The sequence below is a fragment of the Lutjanus erythropterus genome, chromosome 18 (assembly GCF_056507025.1).
Source record: "Lutjanus erythropterus isolate fLutEry1 chromosome 18, fLutEry1.hap2, whole genome shotgun sequence".
NCBI classification, from domain to species: domain Eukaryota; kingdom Metazoa; phylum Chordata; class Actinopteri; order Lutjaniformes; family Lutjanidae; genus Lutjanus; species Lutjanus erythropterus.
Window position 1 is genome coordinate 8472525 of NC_139334.1, and position 9221 is coordinate 8481745.

The window sequence follows — 9221 nt, forward strand, 5'->3', positions numbered from 1 at the left end:
TATCCTCTAGTGCATTGCCTGTAAATGTTTTTCTGCACTGGGTCACTAGTGTGTGTGTGTGTGTGTGTGTGTGTGTGCGTGCGTGGATGTGTGTGTGTGTGTGTGTGTGTGTGTGTGTGTGTGTAGTTGATTCCCAGGGTCAGTATAGAGGTGAATGACGAATTTTCCCAAGAGTGTTTGCCACTAGGCTCTGCTTCATCCTCGGAACCATTTAAAGGGATAGTTTGAATTATTTGAAGTGAGGGTGTATGAGGTCCTTATCGATTACCAGTGTATAACCTACAGAAGACTGTGGTTGATACACAACCCAGTTTGGTGAAGCAGCAGGAGTACCCCCACCCCCACCCCTCTCAAAAAAAATCATTATCAGTTCAAGTATATGTCATATTTCTAATATTTGTATTGCTTTACCTTGCCATCAGACAGCCTTTTTCAATGGGAAGCCACTGTTATAAAAGCCAAACATCGCTCTCTCCAAACTAACCAAAGTCTGTTGGCAAAAACGGTAATTTTACCTCGCAGAACATGGAAATTGCTGACTTATCGCTGCCTTGTGTTGCCTTGTATTATTGTGTGACTTTGAAGAGTCTGAACTTACCTTTTAAATCGCCAAAGTCACATGACAAACAAACTAACTGATCAACGTAGCGATAGAACAGTAACTTTTTTTTGGTTGGGTTGGAGAAAATGATATTTGACTTACATAATGTTGTGAAAGCTGTGAAAATATGAATATAATACACACTTTAATTGATAATGATATTTTTTAGGTTGATTGATTTTGTTTTTAAATGACTAAAATATGTTTCGCTGCTGACCCTACACACTAGTACTCCTGTATCTTCTCCTAACTGGGTGTGTGTCGAATGCCATTTACTGTAGGTAGTATACTGACTATCAATAAGTACCTCATACAGCCTCACTGCAGATACTCTGAACTATTCCTTTAAAAATCCCCATGTTCTAGCTTCTGTTGCATCTTCCTAAGGTCAGGTCATGAACTTCTTGCGCGTCTTCATGATAGTTGAAATCGACCTTGGCCCTCTTCTCACCCTTTGGTCTGTACACACTACCAACTGGTGCTATATTTAGGATTCAGGATTCAGCTGTTTGTCTGTGTTGCCTCACATGATTAGGTCAACCTCTGTTTAGCCTCTGCTACATTACTATGGTGTTACATGTTCGTTATTTGATTTATGTGCATTTAAATGAGTCAAATCTAACGGTACCCCCAACCATGCAATAAAATAAAGACCTACTGAAAGGGAAGCCTGTGGTTAGACAACCACAAACTTATGTCTGGAAAACTAGCACTATGTTTGCTTTTTTAAATTCAAAATCTATCCTGTTAGCATTACTCTTCCCTCAGTATCCCTGCTGCAGGATATGAGCATGCTTTATTGTTTCAATGCCTATTTCCAGTACAATGTCACTCTGACTGTGAACAGTACTTTTTCTGCCTGTGATTGGGCCTGACACCTGCACTCACCAACTCGCCACCAAACATGACCCTCATGTGGCCAAGGTCTCAGGTTCAAGGTAATTCGTTCACAGCTTCATGTGATGTGCCAAAACATGACCCCCATTTTTATTTGGCATCTCTCCCACCTCCAGTGCTAGAAACGGCTTCCCTCATGTGCCACAATCGAAACATTTTCCTCTCATCCTTACTGCTAACATATTAGCATGACATTTTTCCATCCATGCTGTCATACGGAGATGGATGATAAAAGCACCAAGGGCTGTGCCAGCCAACTCAGGCCATGTTGCCACTGTCACCAGTCCCGTGTCCTGGGAGAGACCGGAGTGCTCCCCTGGGTGTATGTCTGACTCCAGGCTAGGCTAACGGACAGGTCAAGCAATGCACAGCAATAGTCGGGGGCACTTGACGAGAAAAGGCTAGGTGTGGTGTGTCTTGTTGAGTCACTGTTAAAATGTCCAAGTCTAGTTTGAGTTGCTTTGTGCACTGATGTTTGCACACAAGTGGAAACTTTAACCAAGCTCTGCATTGCACTTACCAAACTATTTGATACATATTGTAATTTGTACATAATGTTTTAATTTAGGATAATGGCATTTAGATAATGCAATAAGACTTATGTTCTCTATGTGGATGAATATGTTTTGTGTTTGTCTCTTTAAAAAGCCAAGGCATCTCATATTGCTGTAACAGAACCCCACATGGCATGTCTGTTGATTCACACTGTTGGCTGGTAATGTGGACGTTTAACAAAACATCCAAATGGTACCATTGATTTTGCCTCATCCAACCAGACATCTTGTGTTGTCATTTTATTGCGGTTCTTTTTTTTTTTTTTGGTTAAACAAGGCTAATGTTTATTTAGGCAGGTTCAGATGGACTGCTCACGATTTATTAATTATTGGCCAAATTCGGTGTATATACCTTTTGATTGCACCTTATTTCCCTGAACACTAATAAGATGCAACTGTACTTTATACTAAATTAGACAGAAATTGAAATCATAGGGTCTTTATTTGACACAATTAGACCCTTTATTAGACTTTCTTGGAGGGTAAGTAGGGACACATTACAGCACAACTGTACTGTAAAATCAAGTTTAGTATTTCCCGCTGTTAAACCTTCATTAGAGCGAAATTTGGGAAATTTTACAAAACAACAGAACTATAAGTGTATTGTTTCCCACGACCATGGATAAAATATTCCTCTACCTAGTAGATGTTTACACTACAGTTCTGTTGTAATGTGACCCTAATTACCTTCTAATAATAAGTGTAATAAATGGTCTAATACTGTCTAATAAAGAGCATATTTCAGGTTTTTGTCTAATTTGATACAAATTCTGTTATGTCTTACTAATGTACTGTAAAATAGAGTGCAACCCATTTTGAAGATTTCAGCTCTCTTCACCCCCCAAGTCTTGTAAACACTAGACCAGACATCTTCCACTTTACCCTTTCACTCTGAACTTGATGTGCTTGCAAAATTATTACAGAAACTGTTAATACAGACGAGAACTTTAATGACATTTGTCACTGGTGAGACGTTTAGTTTGTTAGAGATTGTTTGCATCACCATATGAAGTACTTTCCTTTCAATTTTTGTTTTATTTCGAAGGGTAACATAAGCATAAGCAACCCAAGCGTATTTCTGTGAATATGTCACTTTGTTTTAGAGAGATGTGAACGACTTTTTTTGTATTTATGATTATAATTTGTATTGTTAATGTCGTGTAACCTGATTGTTTGCTAATTCTGTCATACTAGATTTTGTCACTTAACAGCCACAGCACAAATCACGCAGGCGTAATTATGTGCTGCTGCCGTGATTCATCTAGCATCACTGTTGCGTATAATGTCATGATTTTTGAGGTGTACACTAACTACTACTTTAATGAGTTTTGGAGAGACGCTGATGAAAAATCTGCAAACGTGAATCTGCAAAAAGAAGGGATGTTAAAATTGAGTTTGTACGTGTTTTTATTATGGCCTAACCAATGTCATGTTTTTTGCCACCACTCTCACCAAAGTGCTTGTTCAAAGAAAGCAGATGGATGACTAACACCACCACTGGTCTGCGATGGACTGCCACTCTTAATGTTTGTGTCTGAAAGAAAAAATCCTTTGAAACTGATGTCAATGTTAGCCAAAATGACCACTCTGCTTCTTTTACATTTCCCATTGTGTGTCTGGAGTAAGGTGACGATCTTGAATTTTATATCCTGTGGATTAATACTGGAAGTACAAGATAACCTTAGGTGTAGAAACAGTAGCTTTTCACATTTTATCATGTTTTGATTGAAGACATTTTACATACATTTTAGTCAGTTTGTGTGGTGCAGTTGTACCCAGTTTAAAATAAATGCCTGCCTTAAAAGGTACTGCCTGCTTCTCTGTGGCTCTTTTTATACCCATCCATGAAATGCACATGTACGACAAAATAAATCAATACAAAATGTACTCCAAAATATTTGTATTTGCATTTTAAAGACAGTCTCAGCATAGAAAAACAGAAATCGAAAACTAATCACAATCAAGGATTTATACTAGACAGGATTCCCTTTCCCAGACTTCCCTTGGCAGAGGCACTGTGTGATATCAGTAAGTCTTTGAGGTTAAAAAAAACAAAACAAATACATATTCCCTGTGTTGGCAACTGCAGTTTGTGCTGAGTTTGCATGTTAAAATGCTTGAATTTAATTCATTAGCAATGGACATGCTGCCAGCTTAGTGCCCTAGCAGCTGAACAGGTAATATTTAAGCTTGTAATTTCTGGAAAGACATAATCTAAAGAAGTCCAATTCTGCCAATGTGATGGGGGAAAAGATCCTGTAACTCAAAATGAGAAACTTTATGGAAATGACTTTGTATCTCAAAATAATGACTTGTTATAGCTAAATACTGAGAAACCTTCTTAAAATAATGACATATTGTCTCAAAATACAGAGAAACCTAGTCAGCATGATGACTCAGTGTCACTAAATAAGGAACTTTGTCAAAAAAGTGAGTTAATATCCTGAAAAAATGAATAAGAATCATAAAATTATGAATTTGTTTTTCAAAATGAGCTAGTATCTCACAATACTAAAAGAAAGAAGAGAAGCTTCTCATTATTTTGACAAGATTTATCATTATATTCACTTGCAGGATCTTTTTTCCAGCACACTGGGGGAAAATGGCCTTGTATATATTTCAGACTGCCTTCAACCTATTTTCACATTCACCCGTTATATTAAATGCCTGCAAAGAAATTAACCTGACATGGACCTTGGCCTTGTTTGATTGTTTCTTATCTTTAGACCACAGTGGAAATAGAAAAAGCACCTGTTTAACTGTAGGAGAGGGTTGATATGCATAAATGTAAAGTTAAACTGCCAATAGGAATGTGAGATATCAGTTTCTATAAAAGATAATCAAATAATACACCCTCACAGTGTATTTTTTTACCAGGACAATGGCATACGATGCACATTACTCACTGATATTGTTATTTATGCATATCAACCCAGAACTATTGTAGTCCATTATAATCTTGGATTCCAAGCATCCCCAAAAAGAAGTAATTTCCATGTAGCACAGTAAAGTTTCTGCAAGTGTTCAGGCGAAGCAGAGGAAACAACAGCTGACAGAAACTAATGAAAAAAACAAAAACAAACAATGAAACATGATTTCGGTAATGCAATGCCATCTGTGGGGTCAGAACAAAATATACAACAAAACATAGGATGGCTGGATGAATGCTTTGATGCTCATCTGTAAGGAGTTCATTTGTCGGAGGCGCGGATGTAGACCAGCGACGACAGCAGCAGGAGCTCCGGTGGCTTATGTAACAGGATCAGATTGTCACCCCTCAGACCATCGTAGTGCATCCAGCAGCCATCTATCTGGAAGGCTGCAGAGTAGTGATGCTCCTCCTTGTTGAAGAGTGTGGCGCCCTCCAGTGAGTACCTGTGGAGAAAAGACTTGGTAATACTATTTTCTTTATACTGCCCAAGAAACCCAAAGTAAGAGCATATATAAAAGTTTTATAAGTAATAAAAAATATTTTCCCATTTGATCTAGAACAAAGAGAGGCAGAAGTAACTGAAATATAAAAGTATAAATGTATGCAAATTGGAAAATAAAATGAAATTATGCAGTTCAATGACTGCTACTTTGTAAATATTCAGTGTTGGAAGTCAGACGCTTCTACAAGAAGATTTAGTTGACTGATGTGAAGGAAGTCACTCTGAATTTATCTTGTATTTTTCACACAACCAACAGTTTTCCTGCCACAGTTACTCCTCTCTTCTTCTGCTTGTACAAACAAAACATGGCAGCTAGGATTCTTTTTGCAACAGAAAAACAGGATCAGTTCTAGTAGTTTTACATAATCTGTTGTTTAACTTTTGTATTCATGATGACTAGGGTGTCTACATGTATCAGCCAGTTAAATCTAAGACTAAGACTTTTCAAGAGTTTTTAATGCCACCATTTAATTTAATTAAATTTGAGGCAAATTTGCAATAAAACATCAAATGTGAACATTTCTTCTGGGTGAATACATATGTTGTCAGTTCAAAATTCAAATTTGATTCAAAGAGAAAATGACAATAATTGGTTGAGTCAAATACGTTCATTTTTTTTTTTTTTTGTCCTTAATGATATTAAACACTATAATTGTCCTACAGCCAGAGTCTGAAATGCGGCTATATCAAGGCTGAATTCTAAAATTCTATGCTGAAAGTCATTTAGATCCCTGTATTATTATTATTGTTGTGGTTCTCTGTTTTATAGTTTATGCACAAATATTGTGGGGTGAGGGCAGTAATTTCCCATGTCTTGTGTCTGTGTGTCTAAAGCATGGTGCTGTGTACCCATCCAATGGAAACAGTGTAGAACCTCCATACCTGCGCTGGCAGAGGGCCAGATGGTAAGGAACATAGGACAGTTCCTCTGACTTCCACTGCTGCATGTTGAGAATGACGAAGGGTGGAGGTCCGTGGCAGAAAACTCTCTGAGAGAACTCCCTTATACCATCACATCTGTTAAAAAACATCAATTCTTCATGAAAGTGAAGTAAGACTTAACCAAAGTAGAAGACAATGACATCCATCCTGTCAGTGTCTCACCCTACTTGTGAGCAGAGCAGGAGTTTGGGGCAGAAGAACTCGTCCACGGCCATCTGGATGGGGTCTTGGTGAGGCAGCTCATGAGGGGGGCTGGGGGTCAGAAATTTTAAGACATGGAAATAACTATACCATCCAACAACACTGTACTAACTAGAGCTGAACTACTCTGTGGAGGGAAAATACATCTTATAATGACAAGTAAGATTCTTTAGCTCTTTGGGGCTAGTTTGGGGTTCTTTTGGTTAGTTTTAGGTTCTTTAGTGCCTAGTTGACAGTGGTGTGACAATAAATAGCATCTTGAAGACAGCAGCAATACATACACTTTTTTATGTCACCTTAATAAGTATGTTAAGTGGTGAAAATGAACCCCATTCTAAGGTGGAGGTGCACACCAGCTGACCTGAACAGTAAATAATATTCCAAGTGTTGACATGGGCTTTGTACTGGGACCAAATCCATAAGGACATCTGATATTTTTAACAGTGGATGCAGAACACCACTACACAAAGACAGTTTATAGCGCAAACCTTTCTTAAGCCCTGACCACTGACTGTAAAAGAAGATGGATGATGCATCTCCACTTCCTCCCACTGCAAAACAAAGAAGCCAAAACATCCCAGATATGAAGGCTGCCATCTTGCACTGGTTATGTCATTTGGAGCCAGAGTCTGTGCAGTGGTGATCGGGGTTAGCTGTGGTATTGTGGCAGAGCTCAGATGTCAATCATGATGTGAAACTCCCTTTTCATGTCATCAAATCACTAATTAAAACCAAACTTATATATATATAAAAAAAAAAGAACACTTGAACAAAGATCAGCGTGACAATAACTACCAAAATTGACAGAAAGCATCTTTTGAAAAAAATTATTTGACGTCTACTTTGATTGTTTAGTTTAGCCCATGTCCCATCTGTAAACATGGGGAGGGTGGGGTTTATGATCTATACTGCAGCCAGTCAACAGGGGCCAATTGAGATGTCTTGGCTTCACTTTTGGGGAGCTCTCATGTCATCTATTTTTATATATATCAATGGGTGAAAGTATGCAACTTTTCAGGTTCACCCTATAGCATCAGGATATCACAGTGTCTGTGTCTGTCGCAGGGTACCTGATGTTGATTGTGGTCTTGATAAACTCCTGGAACCGGGCCGGGCAGTTCCAGTTGGTGCACAGACTCTCCTGCATGGTGGACATGAGGTTCTCCAGGTTCTCTGTGAAGTTCTTGTGCTCATTCCCAAACAGGTCGATCTCCAGCGCTGCCTGGTGGATCTGAGAGCGGTACTGTTTCTTAGACATCCTGTCCCAGATCCACAGCATCTTCACTGTGGTGTAGTCACAGCTGTCCATCAAGTAGAGGAAGTGCTCCACAAACTGCTTGCCCAGGAAGACAGCCAACTCCCTGGGAAAGCTCTGGTTGTCCCGCAGGATCACATACAGGATCATAAGGAAGCCATCGATGGTGCAGGTGTTTTTCAGGTTGATTTTAACGTACAGAGGGGTGCATGATATGGCTTTACGTCCTGCTTTAATGGTAAGGACGCCACCCCATGGGAGCACAGGCCTCCAGAAGGAGCGGTCCTCCTCATCATTGTTGTTGATGGAGGCACGAATTTCTTCAAACAGGGTCTTAGACCTATAGAAACGCGTTAGAAGAGGGATAGACAGAGAAGTTTTGAATGTGGGTGAGGTTTAGTTTGATGTACTGATGGATTTGGACCGTATAATGTGGAGAGGTGGAGGCTTTACCTCTGGACAGAGGCTAACGTATGCAAACAGATGTAAAGTTAGCTTGCAATAACGAAACAAGCCACGCACAGACGAGTCACGTCCACTTATCCCCGATTAAATAGCGTTAGACAGAGCCTCAGAGCCTGCTAGCTAACACGTTAGCAGCTGCTGCTTACCTCTCGAAGTGAATATTGTTTGCAGTGTTTGAAATTAGCGTCTGGAGGTCTTCGCTGTCGCTCAAAACAGAGTATCCACTATCCATAGCTCTTTGTATTTCTTCATGTCTTACATCGGACTTAAAGCCGGATTTCCAAGTATGGGATTTTCCAGCTCTTTCCAATGAATACCTAAAATGGTGATACTTCTGCTAGAAGCAGAACAATCTTGATTAAACGTCAAGTTTCCCCCATATAAACATTGCTGTCTGTTTTCAACGGATAATCTAAGCGATGTGTAAATACAGTGCTGCCCTCTGCTGATTCTCGACGTAACTACGATCATGTCTAGAAGGAACCTTTGGTTTGCGAAACCCTCGCGAGATCTGTACGCGTTGCTTCTTTCTCGAGCATTTTGTACATTTAATTACGTTTCATAATGTGCCAACACTTTGATTCTAATCTGGGTGGATTTTAGGCCAGAACACTCTTGTTTAGGTTAGATAAGGATCATAGCTTGGGTCAGAATAATCACTATCGCGAGATCTTTCGCGCGTCTGGGGTTCCCCTCTATTTTTACATTACCCTACATCCGTTGAAACCCCGCCCATTACCACACCCCCTCGTGGGTAGCATAGCAGAACTGTGCATATTATTGGTTGTGGGGGTCTACTTGTGCGTTATATTAAGTATGTGATTGGCTGTCAGAGTTGAGAGTTTTCAAATAACCCCGCCCTTCCCCGTCGT

The 9221-nt window shown here is 39.6% G+C and overlaps 1 protein-coding gene across 1 annotated transcript; it reads right to left on the minus strand.

Moving 5' to 3' along the window:
• Positions 1-5076: 5076 nt before the first annotated feature.
• On the minus strand, positions 5077-8801 carry dorip1 (dopamine receptor interacting protein 1). The gene is made up of 5 exons (XM_084743199.1): positions 8496-8801; positions 7700-8224; positions 6591-6680; positions 6369-6503; positions 5077-5427 (listed from the first exon to the last, which is right to left on the minus strand). Exons 1-5 carry the CDS (start codon positions 8579-8581, stop codon positions 5244-5246), a joined length of 1020 nt encoding a protein of 339 aa, XP_084599325.1. The 5' UTR covers positions 8582-8801; the 3' UTR covers positions 5077-5243.
• Between the last annotated feature and the right edge of the window lie 420 nt (positions 8802-9221).

Excerpts from the sequence above, each read along its gene's own strand:
- dorip1 (XM_084743199.1), bottom strand. The coding sequence starts at position 8,581 with ATGGATAGTGGATACTCTGTTTTGAGCGACAGCGAAGACCTCCAGACG. Across the intron at positions 6,681-7,699 it reads AAGACCACAATCAACATCAG|CCCCCCTCATGAGCTGCCTC; the intron begins GTACCCTGCGAC and ends TCTGACCCCCAG. Across the intron at positions 5,428-6,368 it reads CTGGCCCTCTGCCAGCGCAG|GTACTCACTGGAGGGCGCCA; the intron begins GTATGGAGGTTC and ends TTTTCTCCACAG.